Below are 24358 nucleotides of genomic sequence, written 5' to 3' on the forward strand. Positions count from 1 at the left end.
ATATACTAGGATATTTTGATTGTTCAGTCGAAGGATCAAGAGTGATCAAACAGTTCTAATGCGGCCGATTTGCTCGTCCTTGTCACGAATAAGTTGTAGAAGCATGGACAGGAGAAAGAAAAATCCTTTTTAATTCAAGTTCACTTAATGGTATTTTTTACAGTCAAAATTTTATCAAAGCAGCTCATTTTATTCGTGTCGAACTGATTTAGATTGACTGCATAACCGCGGAAAAATGGCAGTGAATCTGGAAGAGTATTTTCGCACAACATTTGAAGACAAGCTCCTTGTGTGAGTCTGGACTTTATTTTCTTGTAAATATCTGGAATATTTAAAACTGAAAATTTCATTTATATTTTAATACTGAGCCTGTAATGACAAAGAGATGAACATATTTTTTTCAAATGGTATTTTTCTACACTCTCACAATTAGGTCAAGCTATATTATTCTGAATAACATTTTATCAATGCTTAGTCATAAAAGAAAGGGGTTTAAAGCTTGACATTCTCCTTCTTGTAGCAAAATGCCAGAACGAGAAGATGATCACCTCACGCCTGCAACAAGGCTTCTTGAAAAGAGAAGAGAAATGAGTGAAGTAGAACAGGCGTTAGCAGCACAGAAAGAGGTATTTTCGTATCTGTATATACTTCATCAGGTGTTCACAGAACTAATATTATGGTTGTTTCAAGGAACATGATCTTTCAAGGTTTTTGAGGGTGGAATTATAACCTCTATGTTTTCTGATTTGTAGGAATTTCAAATGAAAATGGAAAGTTTGCAACAAAGAAGAGAAGAACTTGAGCGAAAAGAGTTTCATCTAAAAGAGTCTCTTTTGAAATTTGACAAATTCCTTAAGGTAATATATTAAGCTTTCAGTTGGAATTTTATTTTGTTTGTATTGATGCCCAGTGTAAGTTTCTTTGGCAATCACTACTGTTTAACTTTAATTAATTAGTCTTGTGGTAAGCCTTCTGTCAGCTTTCCAAACCAATTTTCCAGGAGAATGATTCTAAGAGGACTAGAGCTGAAAAGAAAGCTAAAGATGAAAGTGACGCAAAGAAAACAAAAGATGGAGAAATAGCTAGGTAATGTCTTTTAAAATACAATATCCAGATGTTAACAATTTTATTCATATAAATACCTTATTTGAATGATAGTTTAAGTAGTTGCAAGAGATGAGGAGTGCCTTATATTTATTATCATCAGGATACATTTAGAGGCCATCAAGTAATCAAACTTTATCATTTTAAAGCTATTCTGTTCTGTGGGTAACTGAATCTTGTAGTAATATGCTTTTTAAATTGATGAGTATAATATCTTGCAGTAAGAAACTTTGATAAATGTTTTATGTAGTTACAAGATAATATATTTTTCGGTTTGTGGCAAAAAATCCTACTTTTTTCTGATGTATGCATCATTTTGAGAATAAGCACTTTTGTAGATTACATGAAGAAATCACAATTCTTGCAAGAAAACAAGACAAAATGCAAAGAAAATTAGAGAGATACTCTATGTACCAGAGGTATTTGGACAAGGTTCTTGAAGTGGCCGAAGAAGTGAGTTTTTTTAAACTGATAGTATCTAAGTTGGGTATCAGAATAAGCTCTGCCCAAATATCTATACTGTTGTTTTGAATTATTTGCTATTGCTCATTTACAAAATACAATTTTGATACTTTTCTATCATTTCTCTTATCAGAACATTTTGAAATACTGGCTGTTTTTATCATACGCCTTATGTCAGCGATCAAATTAAGCAAAGCTTCTCTGAAAACCTTGTTGTTTTTTTTCTTTACAGTTTCATGAAATCAGGGAAATTACAGCTAGATATGATACACTTATAGCAACTCATATGGTTTGTTCAGTTTTTCCTTTTCCAAATTTTCTCTTTAAATATATGAGAGGTTGCCTTTTTGTTAAGCGATACTGTAAATCCTCGAATTGGCCCCTTCCCTCAAATAAGCCCCCACCCTAGAATTACAAATTGTTAATAAGCCCCCCCTTCAAATAAGCCCCCACTGCTACTGTGAATTCTCAAATTTGACCACTCAATTTGATGATTATTGCCATCTGAGGTTGCCTATGGCATTTTATTGAATTATCACAAGAAATTAATATTTTTGGGAGTAACCAATTAAATGCTCATAAAGAAATTTCTACTGAAATAAACAAGGTCTTTTAATAATGGCTTCTTAATGTCTACAATAATTTTATAAGCCCCCCCCCTTGTATAAGCCCCCCTCCTTGAAATAAGCCCCCATCCAAAAATATAAAAAATAAATAAGCCTCCAGGGGGCTAATTCGAGGATTTATGGTAATAAAATTAAAGTTAGAAATGTACATGTAATTAATTAAAAATGAAATTTCAAAATTATAGGCTAAGACACTTTTTTATGTATGTATGTATGTATTTATAATTTTGCCATCAAATAAATTGCAATTTAAAATTTAGAATTTTAAATTTTCTTCCATTACCTTTTCTGAAGTTTTTTTTGCATTTAAAAATGGCAGTAACACAGGGGCGGCGCTGGGGGGTATTCAAGGTATTCGTGAATACTAGTTTTTTTTCCAAATGTGGGCTTTGTAGGCGAATTAAATTTCTCCATCAAAACAATCAAAAAGGTGTAAAGAGTTTAGCCCTGGAGAAGGAACACTGTCGTGACTCATTTTCGTAGTATGATTTTTCTAGAATATTGCTCTGGCGCCACATGCAAGGCTATCTTTAATCCCCTGTTGTTTCCGGAGGCGGCGGCTCAGTATTCAGTGGCCATCCTGAATATGTTCGCATTGTTTTCGTGACCCAAAGTGACGTCAGTGATCGAAGAACCAGCGGTGCTTTACAAAAGGGTCTCTGAAGGGAAAGTATTCAGTTTTTCTCTGAATACCTTGAGCAAGTCATTTTTCCTCGTTATACAGATATCATGAATCGCATTTTGGATACTCAACACCGTTGGAGTGTTTCGAAAATTTTTGAACTTCGGTCAGTGCAAAGAGGAACTTTAACACACGAACAACGACTTCGTTTGAAAAAAGAAGGAAGACCTTGTCCAAGAATTAACTATAATGGTAGAACAAGTGAAACTGTGTATGAGGGGTTTTCATGGATTTGCGGGGCTGTAAATGAAGATGGAAAAGAAACTTTTTTCTGCTGGCCATGCCTAGTTATGGGGGACATTTCAAAAGTAAGTAATTGTTTTAATTCATTAGCGTACTTAGCTATGTAAAATGTATCTGGCTATGTAATGAAGATAGTGATATCAGTATAATTTGTCGCGCGGCCAGTGGCCATCCTATTCAGAATTGAACCCGAATACCTTGCGAGTCTATACTGCTTTCTGTCAAAGGCTTCAGGCCGTAGGGAAACATTGATATCGGCTTTTTATGCCCAGCAGCCTACAACATGTTCGTAACGCATCCATTGAAACGATCGGATTACGTACTCAAACACTTTATGTACTGAATGCATCCTGCTCAATTTCGTTGCACCGAAATCTATCATCCTTGTAAGGCAAAGGAACAAAAAACTGTCAGATCAGTAGAATACAGAGAGTCTTTCAAATTCACAATTTCTTGAAGCTTCGAATTTTTAATTGTAATTCATTGAATGAAGTGAATTGTGCATTACGAAACATACGAAATACAATTTATCAAAAGCAGTAACTCAATAATCAAAGTTGGATGGTTATCATGACCAAAACATTAAATAATCTTTTTTATTATAGATGAAGGTATCATTTGTTCAAAAGAGTGGTTACAACTCTGGTCGCTCAAATCTTTGGAACCTTGCCACTGGCCATCAGTCTTCTAAGAAGCATATAATGTACCACACTGCCTATCAGCTTCTAGGGAATGTAAACATTGCCTGTGCCCTAGATGAAGCAACAGGAAAAGCTGTAGCGAAGCATAACAAAACTGCAGAGAGGTACAGGAGAATGCTACACTATCACATTGACATTGTTATTTTCCTTGCAGCCCAAGGCCTTGGTTTCCGAGGTCATGATGAGTCCGCTACCTCATCAAACAGAGGTAATTTCATAGAGCTCATGGATCTTTTAGCACATTATAGCCAGGAACTGCGATCTTTCTTGGATAAAGAACGTGTTACCTACACATCTCACGATCCTCAAAATGAGCTAATAGACTGTATAGCTGAAGAGGTTCGCAGTGAAATTCGACACAGAATTAGCCATTCGAAGTATCTAGCAGTGATGATGGACGATACCAGTGATTGCAGCAACGTAGAGCAGTCTGCAGTGTCGATTAGACTTTTGCATGATGGAAAGGTGGAAGAGCATTTGCTGGGTCTAATTGATTCCTCAGAAGATCAGTCAGCAGAAGGTCTGACAAAAGTTCTGCTAAGTACACTTTCGAAATTTGAGGTAACACCTGAAAACAGTAAAGACAAGCTAATTGGACAGTCATACGATGGAGCCCCTGCAATGAGTGGACACCTTAATGGAGTTCAAGCTCGGATGCTTGAGCTTTTTCCAGTGGCTTACTATAATCATTGCGTCGCCCATCGAATGTCATTATGTGCATCAAGGTCAGCAAACAAAATTCCACGTGTAGCGAAATTTTTTGGAACCACCGATAAAATTGTGACATTCTTCCGAAGCAGTCCTAAACGAGCAAATCATCTTGGACATAACCTGCCTAAGCCTGGGGACACTCGTTGGTTATCACGCGACTCGGCAATTCGAGTGATTGACAATTGCTACGAAACCATTGGAACAGTTTTATTTGAAATTGCCAATGACAGGAAAGAAAAGGCCGAAACTCAAAGTTTGTCGAGAGGCTTAGGGATTCAAATACAAGCGATTGAATTTATATTTATGCTTAAACTATATCGAAAAATTTTCGAGTACTGTACGCCTATGATTACAGTGATGCAACGGCCAACATTAGATCCCGTTATCGTCAAGTCAATGCTGAATGACTTTCATACGGCCTTAAATGATTTTGATTTCAATCAAATTTGGGAGGATAGTATGCAGTTAGACCCAATAATCCCGACAGTTCGTGCCAGAGTTGGGTGGAGGAATATGGAGGCAGCCATAAATGGCCCGGAAAACTGGAAGATTTCCCTTGTTGAACTCGGGAAAGAAATAGTGACAATGTTTTTATCACAACTAGCCTGGCGCTTTTCAAACCTTGAGAAATTTAAGTGGATTAACCTAGTTCACCCCACAAAGTTTTTTGAGAGGAAGTTCGCAACTTCTAGTGAACAACGAGCTTTACTAGCCGAGCTGCGACAGCTCTACCCATTTGCTGTTACGGACCCTGTGGCAACCGAGTATAACCTCAATGTTTTATACAACAACTCTGAAATAGCTATTCTGCTAAAGAAAGTTGTCCGGGATAGAGATGAGATCATTTCAAGAAAACTCACGAGTTTCAAAAAGTTGCAAACTGCAGACAGAGAGGAAAGTAATTTGGTTGAAACTGAAGAAATCGAAGAAAGAGATGAATTTCAACCAGAGCAGCCAACTGGCGAAATAGAGACCGTCCCAGAAGGAATTGCGTCTATACAAGACCTTTTAACGGTGATAAAAGGCGCACAGCTTGAAGATGCCCTTCCACAAGCTGTTCATTTGCTTGAGCTGGCAGTTGTTATTCCACTGACAAGTGTGCATTGCGAGCGTGTATTCAGCAGAATGAAGAGGGTGATTTCAAGCAGCAGGGCGAATATGATGCAAACTAGAAAGAACAATCTTGTTTTCTTACAAGTGGAACATGAATTGTTAAGAAATCTTGCCAAAAATTCATCTTTTAAGGATGTCATTGTAGATAGATTTAAAGTTTGTAACCAGCGGAGATATGATAGATTTTCAAAGAAGTAAATAGACTGTTTCAAGCGAACATTTGTGACATTTTGTGAAGTTTTTTAGATATTTTGAAATAATTGATAACAAAATATAGACTCTTTAGTGAATTAGTATCGAAAACATCTTTCTCAATTTCCAAAAAGGTGTGGCATTTTGGGCGTGGCTTTTGCTAGTTACCTTGAATACCAATCGAATTTTGCTCCCAGCCGCCCCTGCAGTAACAATTTGTCTGCCTAGCACAGGAAATCATAAGCTCTTTATTTTTGTTGGCTTGTAGGAACTACTTGAACGAGAACATAGAAACCAAGATGCAATGGAGAAAGAAAAAGCCAGATTAAACAGGTTTATTGAGGTAGGTTCACTTCTATTCACCCTGTGGGTGTCCTATTAGTTAATCACATTTGGCTACTGCTCCTTAATCAGCATTATCATACAATGACATGTTTGTCTCCCTTTGTGTTCTTTCAAAAGGCTCTGGTGATACCAAAAGTATAGCTCAATGTTTTTAGTTTGTTCCTATCCTCTTTGATTGATATTGACCTTTTTGACTCAATGGAAAATAACATCTTTATTCAATATTTTACTTTTTCAGGAGAAAAATAATGAAAATCTGAATTATAATAATCAGGTGAGTATGCTTGTTTATGTTGAAATTTTATTTTGCAAAATATTCATCATTTGTGTTGCATTTCACAATCTCATTTTATTCAATTTTTCAGAAGGGCGGTAGCAAGTTATTAAAAGAAATACACAGTTTCTTGAAAGGTCACACAACAGTCATAATTCTTTTAAAGATTTCATTCATCACAATTTTAAGCTGCATTTCCTAGCTGCATTTCAAAATGTAGGGTGATGCACATGTTTTTTCTCAGGAAAGTGCTGAAAGCCTACATGGCAGTTTCATGGCATTAAACCTGTTCTGTTGGATTGGTGAAAGAATATCCTCTTTAAAAAACAATTTTTCATCATTGTATTGCTAAATATATCATTTTTTTAATGTGCAGGCCCAGTTTTCTTTACACTTGTAATTATATTTGTTGCTGCTCTAAAGTTCTGGGCTAGTTCAACTGAAGAAAGGTAATTTGAGATTGTGATGTAATCTGTGGTGATGGATCTTCTTTATGTGTACTTACAGTAGCTTTCAGTTTGTGTGTTTAAATTAACTTTTGTTTGATCATTTTCTAGCTTGCACAACTTCAAACCCAGCTTGAAGAGGCACAGAGTAATGCTGTTAAATGGTATGCTACAAAAATATATTTTACTGTCCATAAGTTTGTTGCTTTTTTTGAAAGCAAATGTCAATTATATATATAAAGAAATTTTAAATAGTGTTGAATCCTCCTTATAAGACTTTCAAGGGGGTAAGGAAATAGTCTCACTTAGCAAATGTCAAATTTTTCTAGTGTAGACCCTTTACTTCAATAAGGTAAGGAACCAATGGGAAATAAAGTTTTGTCCAACTTAACAAAGTCAAAGTTATCTGGTGTAAAACTTGACATGATTCAGTTGTTAAGCATAGCACCAAACAAGTTTTCTGTTGTTTTTGTTTTCTTTACCAAGTTGTGATCTTGACCATTCCCTTTTAAAGCTTTCTTGTTTATGGAATCATCTCTGGTACAGTAAACTTCTGCTTTTACGTAGCCCATTTCACAAAAACAGCACTGGGGTTACTGGAAAAAATATCACTTCAAAATAGTGTATGTATACAAGAGTAAAAGGAATATGAGTTCTACACTGTTCATCAAAATTGTTAAAAAATGTAATTTTAAATGTATATCAGTGCTGTCTCAGGAAAAGAAAAACCTTTGTAGGAATCAGCCCTAGAGAGTTTCTTACAGAAGTGTTAACACCAAAAGTAGGAATTAACTGCATGTCCAGTTTTTATCAATATATCAATTAAAATATAAGTAAACGATCACTATACATCAATCACATCATTAGTGGATGTGTGTGGATGTGTAAAACTATTGATCAAAGTTGCATATATTGTCTAAAATATTTTGTTTTCTGTAAATCTCAGGGAATCCCAATGGACATTTATTCAAAACACTGCTGCAGAAAAGACACTTTTGTTGGGCAGAATTAAAATGTAAGTATAAAATGCATTCCTGCCTGTGAACTGATTTTTTTCAGAATAATGGTTATAAATATATCCAATTGTTTAGTCTAGTTCTCTGATTCTAAAGTAATGTCATCATGCAATGAATAAAAAGGTCATCTTTTTGGTTCAAAAAAGTACCCATCTTTTTGGAATCAGAATTTTACAGAATCATTTAAAGCTTCATATCCTTTAATTTTTTGTGGGGAGGTGGGACCTTGCAAAAGGGTGGGGGTAAAGCTGGTAGAAAGCTTTAGTTTTGCAGTCATATCACTTAATTATGAATAATACACCTGGCTATATGGGATATTAACTCAATCACGACCGAAGGAGCGAGAGCCCTGCTAAAAATATAAAGCAAAATTGTTTGAGAATATCGCAGTGCACACTACTGTAGTCTACACAAGTAAAAATTTGTAAAATCAAATAAATGATAAATGCTTTAATGATGAATCCGTTTTGCCTAGACTGTGGGAACTAACTTTCACTTGTAATATCTTGCCTAATAAGATAAAGGTAAAAACAGTGATGAAGATAGGACATGCTCCTTTTGCGGATATATAGCGTCCGTTCCCCTGATCCGTCGGAAGCTACAATCCGGGATAAAATTTTTGAGACAAAATGCAATTTTTTGCAACTTTCTACTTTACGTTGCCCCTGTTATTTTAAATCCCTCTTTCGCCCGAATCAATGTTGGATTTGAAGTTCTATGATTTCTCTTTCAAAATCATGCCTTCGACATTGAATTTGGGGAAGGGGGTTGGAGTTATTTTCAAAAGAAAAAGAAAGCATCAACTCTCAAGTATTTTTTAAGGTTTTAATGGGTATGAAATTGCTTTCAAGAACTGACACAAATCTTCTTTAGGGCAACACACAATTTGTACATGCTTGTTAATAAACATCTAAAGCAAGATGTGCCTGCGGAAGGAACAATGGATCAACTATCAAAGGTAACCAACTTTTTAAAAATCTTATCGCCTCTGTTGCAAAATTTCATGAAAGTTTAGCTTGTAAATCATTAGTTTTATGTTTCATCAAACAACTGCGATCTCCGAACTTTCTTTCATTTATGTTCATAAGTTGCTTTTTATGACAAAGAATTCTTTTCTATTTGACAAATAGCTATTTTCTTTAAAGATGGAACTATATAGCGGAAACATTTCATACTGAAGCACTTTTCGTCCGACACACTTAATAGTATAAACGTCGGATAATTGACGAAGGTAAGCAGTGGATCGAAAACAACGTGAATCGATTTGCTTTCTTGCATTCGTTATTCGACGTTTATACTCAAGGGTGTCGAACAAAAAGTGCGTCAGTGTTCAGTGTTTCTGCTATTTCGTGCCATCTTCAAATTTTATGGCTATTATTTCTCAGTTTTTAAATCAAATTTGAAAGGCATCTGATATCTGTGACAGTCCTAGACAGGTCGGATACTCTCCTATTGCATACAAGCTTCATTTTTAGTAGATTTAACTTTTTAGAGCTTTTACTTTTTATCGAGCTACACAACGCTGGATTTGTTTCGCTTCGCATTGATTTGCACTTCAAATAATGTTTTTAACAACAAACATATAGGCAGCTACACTTGCTATCTTTTCACAAGGAAATTCAGGTGCCTGTATTTTGAGGAATCAGTATAATTTTTGCGTCCATGCAACATGCAGCATGCAAGTCCTTCTTGAGTTGGGCTGAAATCTTTTTCAAACAACACACACACAGCACACAATGCTCTTTAACGAACTTTTAGATTGATCAAATTCAATGCAAATTCATTCTAATTCAACAACATAATTTGCAAGCAAATAACTAGGACTGGTATAAGAAAAAAAGATTACAAGGCTGTTATATAGGTTTTTTAGGTACAGTACGGTACGGTATTCATATGCCCTTTAGGACACTGAGAAATCTTAAGAGTTACCAAGCCCAGTGTCCCATGATCAAAGATTTTGTGTTTCATCTCAATGATAATTTTCTGGGAGGGAATATTTTCCTAGAGTCACTTCTCATGGCAAAACGTTTTCCTCTTATGTGTATGAATACAAACTTAAGTGAACTTAATGGATTCGAATCAAAAGTGTCATTATCATCAGTCACCACAGTTGACGAATAAGATTCAGAGCCATCTTTTTGCCCCTCCTCAGCTCTCTGCATTATCAGAGAGTATTTAATATGCTCTGTCTCTCATGCTTGGTATAATACAACGCTCTACAATTTTCTAAAGCTTTACAGGCACTTTATTATAAACTTTCATTGTTATTTTCTGAGCATATCTCTCAATTAAATTTTAGATTCAAACGTTCATACAAGACTTGACTCACATTGCAAATGATATCAAGCGATCTGAAGTGACGAATACGTCCGTCTCAATTGTGACTGCTTGAAAATTATTTCTGTAAAAAAGTTAATTTTTATACGCATTATTGTCTTAGTTACGTCATTTGTTTGTGACGTGTAGTTTTAATGAATAAGATTTAAAACCAGCATACTGTTATAAGCTGCGATATTTCTCGTCGAAGTTACTAAATTTTGGTTCAATATGTTTATCTTCTGTGGAACAATTATTTACGACATTTTGAACAATTTTTTTTGTCAAACTTAATGGTGATCCTTTCCATTATCTTTTTGCTCTAATTGATATTTTATACAATTCAGTTTCTTAAAACAGATATTTAAAAAGGCCAACGTTCTGCATTCCTTTGGCTAAGAGCCTCTTTCAAAGAAAAAGAGCACGAAAAAGAAATGGCGACAAATTTGAGACTAAAATGGAAAAATTTGTTTTTCTTTTTAACTATGTCTGGCTTTTACACCCCTTTTTCTCCTATATCGACGCTCGTAAAGGCAAGGCAAGGAGATAAATGTGTGTATATGATCAGAAAAATATTGAAATTGATCTTCAGTTTTTACTTCATGATATTGTCATCTTTGATGTATTATTTTTTCGTTACTAATATGCTTCAAAGAGTATTCCTGTAATCATAAACCGATTTCATCAAAATTCATTCTTTGAAAATTGCTGAAATACAAACTTCAGTCTACTTTACTTTCTGTCTTATAAATCTCTACAAAGTTACTGAATACTGGAATGATTTTGGTGAGAAAAGTTCTTTACAGCACGGTTGTGTCTTGTACATTCTCCTCCTTAAAAAATCATTCCAATGGGATAACTGATGTTTTATTTCTAGATTTTCCAGGCTTTTGGCCAAACAGCCCTAAATAGCTGAACGTCGAATAGCCTAAAAGATATAATCAAGCTTTGCAATTGAAAAATTGGATTAAAAGTTCCTTCTAAAAGTATAGCTCTGGCTAGTGATCAGTCTGTCATTTTGTGTCGTCACAGAAGGATGTTATCAGACCTCCAAGGTAATCTTAATTCTTAATCACCGTTGTAGAATATTCTTGGACCTAATGCAAGATGGTTGCAGTTGGCTCAAGCACCGCGGAGCAGGAGGGCTGGGGGGGCTTGTGCAAAAAATTCAAAATATTAAGTAATAAACTACCAGTAAAGCCTCTTTTATGCGGTTTTAGCCCCAACCCCCCTCCCCACTTTTTTAGACCCCCACTTTTCTCAACGCTTCGAGGTGCCTATGGCTGCCATATTTTTTAGGTGGTGACACTTTTCGGGCGTAAGTTTCTGTGGGCTGCTTTCCGAAGTTCAATCAATGTGGTTTTCAGGGCTGGGGTAACTGAAGGGTTGCAAGTTTTTATGGATTTTTAAGGCTAAAAGGTTTCACAAATTCATTTTCTCAAGTTTATGCTGGCTTCCTGACAAAAAATTTTCAGATGCCAAAACTATTGATTTCTGACAAAATTCATCTAATCGAAACTAAATAAGTTAGAATCTGGAATTAATGAATATTAAAAACCTGGCTTGTTTAACCTCGTTTTGACTTTGTTATCCAGCATCCTTTGCGAATGTTATTTTCATTACAACTTCCTAGTTTGGAAAAAAACTTCGGTATAATAACAACCATGGTTATAGGTCTTTAAGAAAATTGTTCCAGTAAACTTGACTTATCAAGTTGTAAGGGCTACAAGATGAAAGACAAGCCACACGATAGTCAAAACGGCGTTGTAGTCGAAGAACAGATCAAGCTAAGCGGCCACAAATGGCATATCTCGTGTTTAGCTTTCAGTATCAACGGTGTGTATTTCGCCTCGGGAAGCTGGGATAAACGGCTGAGAGTGTGGGATCTTCGCATTTTGACCACGAGTACAGAGCTGGGCAATGAAGAAACTGGTCACAAATCACCGATAACCTCAGTTTCGTGGTTTCCAAACATTGAATTTTTGTTAGCCTCTGGTTCCGCTGACAACACGGTGAGAATCTGGAATTCTGAGTCTGGGGAACGGCTCTCGGTTCTAGAGGAACATACAGGTTGGGTGCTGGGGACATCTTTTAACCACAGTGGCAGCATTCTTGCATCTTCATCTTGGGATAAAAGTATTGGTGAGAATTACAAAATTACTTTGTTTTAACATGGGCTGCGACACAAGTTGGAAAGTGGGGGGGGGGAAGAGAAAAATTAACACCCATAACAAAAGATTTTGGAAAAAATCCATTGTTTTGCGAAAAATTGGGAGCCATGGCCCCCCGGATCCTCCCCCCTTTTGCCAGAGGCCTTTTAATAGACAGAGTTCTGAGTACCAAAAAATGATGTAGTGGAAACATTGTGATCGAATCACTCACTATTTTGGCTGTGTGAGCCTGATATTCTGAAATTTTTGCAAAATTGTAAAATAGTAGGAAACACTAAGCCTGATTTGTTGCCAAGATTTTGCAATGGAATTGTAGTTTTTGTTGCCATGTCAATTATTGCTACTGTTTACATAACAGGCTGTTGTTTGTTGAAACAAAAGCGTGAAAATAAGTAGATATTGCCAGAAATCTATGATTTGTTTTTAACATGCATTTCACTGGGCCCTTGTAATTGTGCATCATAAATATGTGATTCTAAGAATTCATTGCCTGAAACAGTTTGACAATAAAAAGGAGAGAGAAGAAATAATAGAGAAGATAAAAGAGCAAAGAAAGGATTTTGACAAGAAAAGCTTAATTGTAGGCAAGCAAGCCAATGGAGAGAATGCTTAATGAATTCTGGCAACAATGGCAGTTTTTGTTTTACCTCTTGATGGTTTTTTGTACTAAAATGAAATGGTTAAGATTTTGCTGGTTGATGTTTTGGTTTGCTGATGGCTAGTACAGATTTCCTTTTCAAGGGATACAACAGTATCAAGATGAAATTAAGATGCATTTCAATGATTTTTTAAATCTTTTGAGGGTTGTTTGTCAAACATTTCCAGGCACTTTTTTCTTGACTTTGTTGTAGCATGCTTTTCTGTATAAAGCATTATTCTTTTTGTATAGGTCTTTGGGATATCAGTACATTGAAATTGTCTCAGACTCTGAATGGGCATACAGGAGGTGTGTGGAAAGCAGTTTTCAGGCCATTTGATGGTGACAATGTATTGTGCTCTGCAAGTGAAGACTCAAGTCTGAAATTATGGGACTTAAGAACTCAGAACAAATGGTTTCCAGTCTCAAATCTTGTGGGAGTTCATGATGATGGCATCAAGTGTTGTGCATGGTCACCTTGTGGTAATTACGTGGCTGCTGGAGCTGCTGATGCAAAGGTTTGAATTCAAGCTTTCCTTTCTGTGGTTTTTCTTTGACTCAGATAATTTCTTGCTATCATTTTCTGCACTGGACTAATTGTTGTTAACATCAGAGTAGTAGTACAACATATTATCTGCCCAATCACACAATACCCCAGTCAAATAATACAATTTTTGGCATATACAAATGTTGAAAGCTAAAATAATGACACAAAATATTTTAAGAAGATATATTGTCTTTATTTTTGTGTGTGGGTTGAATGGAAAAACAACTTTTAAATAGAATTTAAATTTGTCATGTTGGTGTGAAGATTGTTGTTTAGTTGGCATTTGTGTATTTTTAGCTCATTAATGAATCTGCCGATAATGATTTAATATTCCTGCCCTGTATTGAATTCACTGTGTATTCTGTCTGACTTGCTAGACTATGGCTGAATTGATTTTCAGATTTCTGTTTGGGATATCAGGGAAAACAGAGCTGTTAATGTACTTCATGGTCACAATGAAATGGTAACAGACTTGAAATTTTTACCTCTGGTGACTTCTAATGGAAACGAAGTGCTGGTTTCTGCAGGTGACACAACATGTAGATTTTGGGATGTTCTCTCATCACAGAAGGCAAAGCAGCTGCATTCTGTCAGCCAGCATGATCTTGATTATGAGGTATGATGGTGGTTATGATGTATTTGAGATATGATGCTAGTGATAATATTGAGCCTCTACAACGATAATGAATAGTCCATCAGTTGGACATATTGTAAGAAAAGAATAGGTCATATAAAGGGCCCCAATAAAAGAAAGAACAGGGCAAGAGAACATTCCTCTGCCTGTGATTCAGATGAGGACAAATGGTTGTGACTGATTTCTTGTCTGGGTGGCTAAAGATTCTAAAAATTATTTTTTGTAGTTTTTCTAAATGTTCTGGCAATGTAGCAAACCTTTCAAAATTTTCCAACAAATATGTTTCTTTGGGATCTATAGCCCTTCTTTAACCCTATGTTTTGAAAATCATATTGATAATGTCTGTGCAGATGATATATTCTGACTACAATCTTGTCCAATGTTTCAGGTTGAATGTATTGAAGTGTCAGTGGATGGCACCCTTCTTGCAACTGGTGGCAGAGATAACAAAATTGTCTTGTCCACAATAAACATAGATGAAGATGAACTTGACAATTTCAGTAACTCACAAAAGGCATTTGCAGCAAGAGAGCCTGGCTTCCGAAAATCAACAAGAGGTAATTCATAAGCTGCATAGTTGCTCTTGAACTGCTAGCCTTTGTTTGATGTCATTTGCCTATTAGATAATTTTGAGTGTAGTCTATTCATTTTCTCAATTCCTCAACAGAATATTACATAATGACACTTATGTCACTTAGAAAGGTATTGTCAAGCAATATTTTTTGTATTGCTTTTTTGTGGTGGTAACTATAGACAGGACATATAGCCTGACAATGTGACATTCAAGCTAATGTTTACTTTCTCAACGGATTCTTATAGTAGGGAGTCCAGGCTTACATAATCTGCCAGGTGACTTTTTTGAAAATGTCTGGATGTCACAGGACTGATGACGTCATATAACGGTAAAAAATCAGACAAAACCATCGCTAGCTCTTTACTGGAGTGTTATTTTTTGACGAAAATTACATACTTTGACTTATCTCATTGCAAGCTTTCGATTGATGCATATTTAACCATTATTTGTTGAAATCAGTATTTTTATTATGAGGTCATCAAAAATTTGCATGACGTCATCAAAGATCTTATTGCCATAGAATGATACATTGGCATAACTTTGTTTTATTATGGCGCTGGATGTCAGCAAAAGCATTTCTTCCATAATATTTTTATCCAAATAATTAGTATTTAGATCATTTAAATTAAATTTGTGCGCACCGCAATAGCCAAGGAAGTTCGAATAAGGTAGTCATTACCTGACGAATGAATCATTTCTTCCTCGGAAGGCATTATTGCCTGGTTCAGAGTCATGGTCCAGCTCTGAACCGGACAATAAGTTCTCTGCATCTTCATTTGACTGTTGCACTGAATTGGAAGAATAGAATGTCGTCGCACTATTATAGACTGTCCAAGATGTCTTCGCACTATAGGTCTTTAGCGCTGGGTATGAAGGGGCATGATTTTCTTCATGGGTAAATTCATCTTCTGGGTCATCTTCATATCCTTGTGCTGTAAAGGAAGCTTTCTTTTCACACCTTGGATGTTTTTTGTACTTCTTTTGAAATGGGAAGCTGCTTTCCTGCGGACCATTTAGACTATAAACGATCAAGTTCGAATTTCAACTGCAGGCATTTGGGACATGTCTTGTAGTAATTGCATCTAAACACTGTAGCCAAAATAACCTTGTTAAGTCGACACAATTTAATTCTTCTCTGATTGAATGATTGTGGATCTGTGGAACTGCTGCAGATGATTTTGTTTTCAGATTTGATATATATGAATCCTTGTCCCTAAGCGGCTTTAATATAGTGTTCCACTATGTTCTACAGTTTCTCGAATGTCTTTGTGTCGGCAATAACTTATTCTGAGAGTCTCAGCCCATAATTCCATGGATCTGCGGAAGGACACAGCAATTTTTGGAACCAAAAGTTTCAGCGATGCCTCAAATCTCGACGTTTTGTTTGTTGTTTATGCACATAAACCACTCATTTGTGGGTTTGCACTCCTGCATTGCATGAACAAGCAGCACAAATACATCAGTATCCTTCGCAACAACAACTACTTTTGCATCTTGCGAGGTGACATGCAAAATCATTCTGATTTCAAGCCTATTTGTAGTTACATCTTGGAAGGACTTCTATTTGCTTTTTGAAGTCTCCGGTGCTTCTTCTCCGTAAGTTATAACCAATGGAATTGTCTGGAGCCTGTGAGCCTCAGCGCTTCGAAATAATTTGGGAGTAAGTTTTATTAGATTCTCTTTGTTTGCATCATTGTAAAAAACTCTTTTTACCTTGGAGTATCTTTTGCTCTAAACTTTTTTTATGCACTTGCCTTGATGACTCACCTCTACTTTGTCGTGCGCACAAAAATCCAAGAAAACATCGAAAGCAGTCTCAATAATGAACGAAGACCACCAAGGTCTCGAGACTGGCAAGGCTGTCTCTATCGAAAAGGCATTTGCATACTCATCGAAACCATAGTTCTAGTCTTGCAACTCCTGAAGTGTACTGTGACAAGGAAATGAAGCTGGCTGTTCTTCTTAATTTCGTGTGCAAGGAGTCAAATTCATATGTAAATCCACCACCAGAAAACGCCAGATGGAGTATTGATGAGATGGTCATGTTTCGCAGCAGAAGATAGTATTATTGAAAAAAGTCATGTAACCTTCAGCCCAGCGCGAAGGCATCTTAGATAGCCTATAGTTCCAAGACATTCTTCCGACTTGGTGCAACAGTCAAATCCAGATGCAAAGAACTTATTGTCCGGTTCAGAGTGGGAGCAAGACTTTGCAAATACGGAGGAAGAAGTGACTGACTTATTCAGATATGTTCGAACCTTGTTCGAACTTTGGCTACTGCAGTTCGCACAAACGTAATTTAAATGATCTAAATACTAATTATTTGATTGAAAAAATTATAGATAAAATGCTTTTGCTGACATCCAGCCTCATATTAATACAAAGTTATGTCAACTTATCATTCAATGACAAAAAGATCTTTGATGACGTCATGCAAAATTTTTGATGACGTCATAATAAAAATACTTATGCTGGCAAATCATTCTTTAAAAAAATGAAAAGCTTACAATGAGACGAGTCAAAAAATGTAATTTGCGTCAAAAAATAACAATCCAGTAAAGAGCTAGCAATGATTTTGTCTGATTTTTTACCGTTAAATGACGTCATCAGTCCCGTGACATCCAGACATTTTCAAAAAAGTCACCTGGCAGATTATGAAAGCCTGGACTCCCTACTACAAGAATCCGTTGAGAAAGTAAACATTAGCTTGAATGTCAGATTGTCAGGCTATATGTCCTGTCTACTACAGTATCAAATATTTTAAAAAGAAATTTCTTGCTTGCAACGTGGTTTGGCTACACACTTTTGCAGAAGGATTGTGAGAATGATGGGCAACTGCACAATTGAATCTGGCAATTAAGGCAGTCTGAAACGTGATACATGATATTCAAACCCCATGGAGGGATTAAGCAGTCTGAGGCGTGATACATGATATCTAAACCCCGGGGGTACTCCCATTATGGCCTAACATGGGTCAAAGAGGGCCGAAGCTAAAATGTTAAAGAATTTCCCTCAAATAGTAATCTTTTTTGACAATAACTCTCAAATAGTAGCATAAGGACCGAAATTATGTTCTTGGTAGCATCCATTGTTTTGTGCGGGTCTGGTCCGTCTTTGGCAAATTTCTTTGCCATTAACTGTTGTTGATTCAGGAAAGATAAAATCTTATTCAGTATCTGTGATAAATCGCAAAGTAAACTAGGCAGTTGAGTTATTATCAAAACTGGGCAATTTGACAGCCAACGGTAAGACTCTCAAATCGACTGGACCCCCTGTCAGGCCTAAATGGGAGTACCCCCGGGATGTAAACACCTTGTATATTCAATTTTTGTTTATTTATCAGTGGCGTCGGAACGAAATTCGTATTGGGGGGCTGCCCATTGTTTTCCTTCTCATTCAGTACACTGTTATAAAGGAAACATACTACAGCTTGACAATTATTGGGGGGCTCCAGCCCTCCCCCCCCCCCGGTTCCGACGGGCCTGTTCATTATTGAAAAGCTCATTTGGTCTTTTCAGTGCCTTGAAGTATCCAGTACCATTCTAGTGGTATTTTCTTATTTTTTTAAAGTCTTGTAATTTCCTTTCTCCTAGACTGTTTCATTATCATTACGTGAAATGTGATGTTTTTACCAAGTAGTCCTTGCTTGTAGTTGACTCTCGCGTTCTTATGTTTTCTTCAAGCATCTGCTAAGTCATCCGCACTTTTGGTGGACAATGCTGTACAACAAAACGAGTTCCTTGAAAGTGAAAAAGCCAAAAAAATAGCGAAACAGACAGTAAAAATCAAGAATTCCGGAACATCAGATGTGCTGCAAAGTAAACTTTTGGAGTTGAAAAGCAGCAAGAATTCTCATGTCGAGACAAAGAAGACCGAAGACAATTCGCAAGTTAAGGTATTATTATTAGCTGATAATTTTAAGGTTGCCTACAACATGCAAGATTATGCCTAGTCTGAACAAATGCTGAATGGAACACCTTCAAGACGCAAATCGAAAGTAACGTGAAAGGAAGAATAGGTCGTTTGATTGGTTCTTCATTTTGACCAATCGTTGCCTACTAAGATTTTTAGATTTATTGATATAGACAGGTCCCAATAGGTCAATACGAGATGGCCTACTTGATTGCTCGCAAAGGATGATTCTAAACTTTGATTGGTTCATAGCTTTTAGCAGTGTCTCATCCACATTCTTTCGTCTTCCCAATGAACATAGTAAAATTTTTCGCATTTAGAAATTAGCGAACCGACAAAGCTAAAGACAATGATTGATATACCTAGCTCGGTGATAGTAAGACCTTACTTGTTTGTCATTGGTCTAACTTTATAGTTTTTGATATTTGCCTGCGAGCACTGTGGGAAAATAGAAAAATTCAGACAACAAATTGAACAGAAATTCAAGTCAAACTGTAAAAACATCTGCAAAGGCAAACCGAACTTAAAGAACCTAATTTTCAACTTTCTCGTGACTTCCTTTGCTGCAATTCGCCAGTTATTGAGTCGTTATAAAAGAAGAGGGTATGCGCAAATTTACCGAGTCATGATTTTCTTGCTGCAGTGCTATTGATGGATCTCAACTGATCACATGAAGTCACTTCGTACTGATTTACATAACAGCTTTCGTCAATAGCAAGTTGGCAACAACAGATGCCAAAAGCAAATAACCCCCTACAGAGAAGGCCTATTTGCCAAGACTTAAAGAACGCATTTCATCCATCAGCCTTTGCAGCCCCAACTAGCGCGGCTCGTGTTTGCGTTTCTCAATTATTTCGAACCAAAGCTGTGTAGCCTCAGTTTACTGGTCAGAAGAGCTCCGTGTGTATGAAAAATGAATGCGTTTTATCTTACGTTTGAGCGAGGGAGTTTTCAATTTCTGAACATTCGGCCCCTGTAATGAAATTAATCGTCTGACTCTGCAAGTATTTTTGCCACGCCCCTCTCTGTAATACAGGGGTAGACCCTATCCAGTCCTCTGAATATTTCACTTCAGATTGAGAAACTGGTCTTGACTAATTAAAAATATATCCTCGTGGAATAAATAATTTAGAGGCCAAGACGCCAAGTCATCGTCCTATATTACTATCTTCGACACGGTGGCTTTTTCTTTGCCATCCTACCATAAATCCTTGCTACAGTTACACATATTGTCACCGATGTTATTTGCCTCTCATGGTTAATCTCTGTACAATTTTTTTAATTCTGAAGGAAGATGCATCTGCAGCAAAACCCAAATCAGCACCATTTGTTATTCCCGACAAAGATTACGAAAATGTTAGTCCTCAGAGTCAACCAACTGCTAGCAAAATGCACGAGGGAAAAGGTGCTGAAGCAAAGAATATCGCAAAGGGAGTGACCCGCGAAAAGAATGGAAAGGAGGTAACCACAATGCATCACGAGCGACGACAACAGCAACCGAGTGAAGCGCAGAAACAATCAGTGCAGGAAAATCCAGAGTCTTTGTATCAGAATGGATTGATATTAAGTTCGATTCGCAACCCTCAGGTAAGCAGCAACAGCCACGATCGCCTTGGCTCACAGACTACCTTGGATTCAAATTACGACATAGACGATGTGGCGAACGAGCTTATCAGGTTGAGCGAGGAGCAACAGTCGTACGACGCCCACCTCTAGATAATGTAGCAACAAATAGTACTGTATCTTGGTATACTGTGCTTTTACGCTCATTATCGAGATATTTCCTTGTTATTTGGGAATTCATAAAGAGGATGGTAAAGGGGTTGTGAATCACGTATAACGCGAAAAAACTGAATTTCTTGCTGCACATTAAAAAGTATAGCTTTTTCATGTTCACGATCACGATAAAAGTGAGTTTAAGTTTTAATGTTGAAAAATATATATTTTTCCCGCCTCCCATTGACTTTTTTCATATTAGCGTCTTTAGAGCTAGATCTACAGGTAATGTTACGAACAGCATCTAATCTCTGTTTAAGTGAAATCTGGTTGAAAGGTGTGATCTTAGGCTATTACAATAGTCTCCTTCAAACACCCCAACACCCCCCCCCCCCAAACATTTGCGCTACAGTGATTTAATTTCTCCAGAATGGAGGACATAAACACTTTTAATCTTCATGTTTTGTGGACAACTCTTTTGTGTAATTTTAGCGCACCTTTTCCAGCAACCATTGGAAAGGTTTCCGTACTATCTTGAATCCTCAAGTTTCTCATCGTTACGAATTTCCTAAAGCATTTTTACCTTTAATGGAAACGTAGGACGTCTGAACTAAGTAACAAAAAGATCACTGTCTACTTGCATAAATTATATTCCAGGCAATTGACCTTATGACTTCCTCAAGTTAAAGTCTGTCAATTTTGTGACAAATAATTCCTCAGTCTTGTTTTGATCGTTCCAATTTTTCTCGTGTGACTTTGTGTTCCGTGAACTTAGTGTTTTAACTTCCTAAATGCATTAGTGTGTTTATAAACTGGAGAACCAAACAGTTGAAATAGCACTTTAAGGTTCGTGGTTGCCCTGGCCACAATCACTCACATGATAAGCTTGCCAACCAGAAATTTGTATCGAAGAAAGCAAAAGTCATGACTGTTTGTCACAGATCCACTCTTTGATTAATAAACCCTTCCTAACTCTTCTCGCTTAAAGCTAAGAATGTTGTATTGGATTTTGAAATATACTAACATATCAATTGTAGATTTGAAATTTGACTTGAATTTCTGCGAACCTCGGCTCTGCTATAGCCATCAATGGCTGCAGCGTTGGTGATGGCGGCCTAGCCAAATGCAGAAACAAAAGCAATGCATTGCTAGAACTATTGTTAATATTATTTTTCGCGCCCATATATGTCTGTATTATAGAGTTTTCTCGGTAATTTAATGCAAAAACTATAATAATATTTAATTCGCATGAATGAATTTGTTAAGTTTACTTCACTTTATCATAACTTACGTAGTATTCAATGTCTGTTGATAAAATAGCATTGTCTTTGTGGAAACTTCGGGGCCTAGTTGGACCCATGTTATTTACTCGATCAAAATTTTGTCCGGCACTCTCTGAAAACAATGAATTCAAATTTTATTCTAGATTCCGAAAACTTGCCTCCTGTTTTCTTTTATCAGCTACAAATGATTTTTGCAAGCTATAAAATTTTCTTCAATTTATTTTCTATCATTTATTTGTTTTTTTCTTTGCATTTGCTTTGTGATGATGCTAGTGCTAGCAAAATAATAAATGCATTTATTGCTTAATTTTTTAGTAAGTTTAAAACTTCATCTCACAATTACGGCCTTGGCTTTAAATGATTGTTACAGGCCTTGTTATAGAATATTTAAGTTAGCAAATATGAAATTGCCGGCAAGGAACCATAATAATCTGCTACTTAACTGGAAGAGTGATGACTTTCTCAACCCTGAACATAAACTCCACACCGACATAAACAAAAACTTGGCAAGGTTTACAACGTGTTTCCTTCGATTTAGGCTTCGATAGTGTATTTCCTGCGTAGCGTCCGGTATTTTGACTTGCTAAAAGTGCGCGCAGCAAGTTGCCTGCTGATACCTCCAGTGAACTTAAAAGCTATCCCTGGGATTCAGAAAGTAGTTAATATTAAATAATGACCGTCTGTAATGAAACCCTTGAGGCAGGTGGGAAAGAAGAAAGCTTGGGGAATATGTTTTCAGTAAAATTCATTGCATCCTTACTTTAGATTATATCAAACTGTCTCAAGCAGCTAAATCACAGAACAGTAAGCCTCTTTCATTGTATACACTCTTTTTTTATAAGAACAATTCTATAAGAACACGAGCCTCAAAACTGGTCAAAAGTTAAGAACAAATTAAGAACAAACTGAGGCTGGGCTTCTGCAAATCGCAATTTTGAACAACGTCTTTTCTCAAAATCGTGGATTTTTAGCGATATGTGGGTGCTTTTTCGGTGAATATTTAAATTTGTCAGCAAATTAAGGCTGTCTCACTCACTTTGTTGGCAAATGAGGCCTGAACACCTCCTTAGAGCGAAAAAGCTAGCAATAGCACTGCTTACACCCTCTTGAATTAAGAACAAATTAAGAACAATCCAGCCTCAGATTTTCGAAAAAATTAAGAACAGTCAGCCTGAACTTAAATTTACTGGTTCTTATAAAAAAAGAGTGTAGTGGAATAAAAGCATTCTGCACGCCCTGCAAAGGCCACTTCCTGAACGGCACGCTGCCTTTTCTTCACGAACGACGCTCTCAAGCATAAGTGGCACATGGAGCAATCGCTTGCATTTAAATACCCTCAGGAATAGCAGTCAATTTCTGCATCTTGAGAATTATGTCGGCATCGTAAACTGAAATATCATGGTAAATCTCGCACATTCAGGGAAAAAAGTTTTGTTTTTCGACCACCGGCAACAGGCCTATTGCATTTTGTTAGATCAAGACTACTTTGTTTGATTAAAAATGTTTATGTAACGTGCTGGTCATCTATGGTACACCCAGACATTTCTTGTCATTGGGTAGCATCAAGAGCTTCTATTTTGCACAAGTCTTCGACATACCAGAATGCACACATATTTTGCCAAAGTTCCTCTCCTCGTAGAAATAACCAGTCCGAGAGACCAATTGGGTGGGATTCGATTTGTGGGATTTGCACTTCTGAATAAACTTGGACGATAGGAGTGTGATTTTAAAATATGGTTGTGCAACTAAATACAAGGCGATAGCCAAGAACCATAATTCCTTAAGATTAAGCCATTCAACAACAAAAAACATGTCAAACGTTTATAGACATGTCAAGTAATGGAGTAATCGAGGAAAGCATTACACCATCAAAGTAAAATTTTCATTGTCTAACCTGTAAAAGTTTGGTAGAAATGTTAGCCGGGATACAATTGCTCTTTGTACCTACTGATATAGAGTTCTTCAGTGTGACGTCATGAAAAGTATATTTTTTAGAATTTTAACTACAAAGCCTAAAATAACATCATAAATCATTTCTAAATATGCAAAATCAGCTAAACATCCGGTGAGATTCGGCCAATGAAAGATTTGAAGTTTACTAACGGGTAGCAGCTATTTTGGCTCTGTCCATAAAGTGATGAATGGAAACCAAATTAAAGAGGTTTAATCAGGGATGCCAGAGAGGGGGCGCGGGGAGTCAACCACCCGTTACCCTTTGATAGGAGGGGCAATGGGGGCCAAAGTGCCCTTTTCATAGAAGTTCTATTAACATCGGCCGTTTACAATTATCAAAAGATTCATGTGAAATTCTCACTGTACTGCGTTATTCGCGACGACATGTCTCAAAAATTTGAAGAAATTTCTTATACCAAAAGTTAGCCGATTTTCAAGATACTACCTACAGAAAATCGAAACAAAATGACAGTTGTTGGTAATTGTTTCGGTAATTGAATTTTTGGTAGCTTGGAATTATTTTTCAAATGCCCTTTTACTCAGGCCTTCCCCCTTGGTGGTTCCGGCGTCCCTGGGTTTGATTAGGGGAAAGCCTGTGCACATATGGCCATATCTTACCCAATTCGCAAAATATGTCATAAAATGTTATCTTATCTTATGTTATCTTACCCAGTTTAGTGTCATCAAATGAAATCTCAAG

At 36.6% G+C, this 24358-nt stretch overlaps 3 protein-coding genes across 3 annotated transcripts; all 3 read left to right on the forward strand.

The window, feature by feature from the left end:
* Positions 1-23: 23 nt before the first annotated feature.
* LOC135683672 (coiled-coil domain-containing protein 42 homolog) lies at positions 24-11718 on the forward strand. Its single transcript, XM_065198993.2, has 12 exons — positions 24-291; positions 521-626; positions 753-857; positions 1001-1086; positions 1443-1557; positions 1799-1855; positions 6103-6177; positions 6418-6453; positions 7011-7063; positions 7846-7914; positions 8789-8873; positions 10215-11718. The coding sequence occupies exons 1-12, from the start codon at positions 236-238 to the stop codon at positions 10305-10307; spliced, it is 936 nt and encodes a 311-aa protein (XP_065055065.1). The 5' UTR covers positions 24-235; the 3' UTR covers positions 10308-11718.
* On the forward strand, positions 1881-6178 carry LOC135686258 (uncharacterized). The gene is made up of 2 exons (XM_065202458.2): positions 1881-3182; positions 3723-6178. Exons 1-2 carry the CDS (start codon positions 2922-2924, stop codon positions 5838-5840), a joined length of 2379 nt encoding a protein of 792 aa, XP_065058530.2. The 5' UTR covers positions 1881-2921; the 3' UTR covers positions 5841-6178.
* A 115-nt stretch (positions 11719-11833) lies between the features above and the next one.
* On the forward strand, positions 11834-21221 carry LOC135683665 (uncharacterized). The gene is made up of 6 exons (XM_065198983.2): positions 11834-12373; positions 13292-13557; positions 13987-14202; positions 14609-14777; positions 18478-18689; positions 19997-21221. The coding sequence occupies exons 1-6, from the start codon at positions 11962-11964 to the stop codon at positions 20420-20422; spliced, it is 1701 nt and encodes a 566-aa protein (XP_065055055.2). The 5' UTR covers positions 11834-11961; the 3' UTR covers positions 20423-21221.
* Positions 21222-24358: the final 3137 nt, after the last annotated feature.

This window comes from Rhopilema esculentum, chromosome 7 (genome assembly GCF_057945365.1).
Source record: "Rhopilema esculentum isolate cy_ngs chromosome 7, ASM5794536v1, whole genome shotgun sequence".
Classification (NCBI taxonomy): domain Eukaryota; kingdom Metazoa; phylum Cnidaria; class Scyphozoa; order Rhizostomeae; family Rhizostomatidae; genus Rhopilema; species Rhopilema esculentum.

Bases quoted from the DNA above. Each gene is read 5' to 3' on its own strand.
- LOC135683672 (XM_065198993.2), top strand. From the start codon at position 236: ATGGCAGTGAATCTGGAAGAGTATTTTCGCACAACATTTGAAGACAAG. The intron at 1,856-6,102 runs GTTTGTTCAGTT...GTTGGCTTGTAG, and splicing joins CACTTATAGCAACTCATATG to GAACTACTTGAACGAGAACA. The intron at 7,915-8,788 runs GTAAGTATAAAA...AATCTTCTTTAG, and splicing joins TTGTTGGGCAGAATTAAAAT to GGCAACACACAATTTGTACA.
- LOC135686258 (XM_065202458.2), top strand. From the start codon at position 2,922: ATGAATCGCATTTTGGATACTCAACACCGTTGGAGTGTTTCGAAAATT. The intron at 3,183-3,722 runs GTAAGTAATTGT...TTTTTATTATAG, and splicing joins TTATGGGGGACATTTCAAAA to ATGAAGGTATCATTTGTTCA.
- LOC135683665 (XM_065198983.2), top strand. From the start codon at position 11,962: ATGAAAGACAAGCCACACGATAGTCAAAACGGCGTTGTAGTCGAAGAA. The intron at 12,374-13,291 runs GTGAGAATTACA...CTTTTTGTATAG, and splicing joins ATCTTGGGATAAAAGTATTG to GTCTTTGGGATATCAGTACA. The intron at 13,558-13,986 runs GTTTGAATTCAA...ATTGATTTTCAG, and splicing joins CTGGAGCTGCTGATGCAAAG to ATTTCTGTTTGGGATATCAG.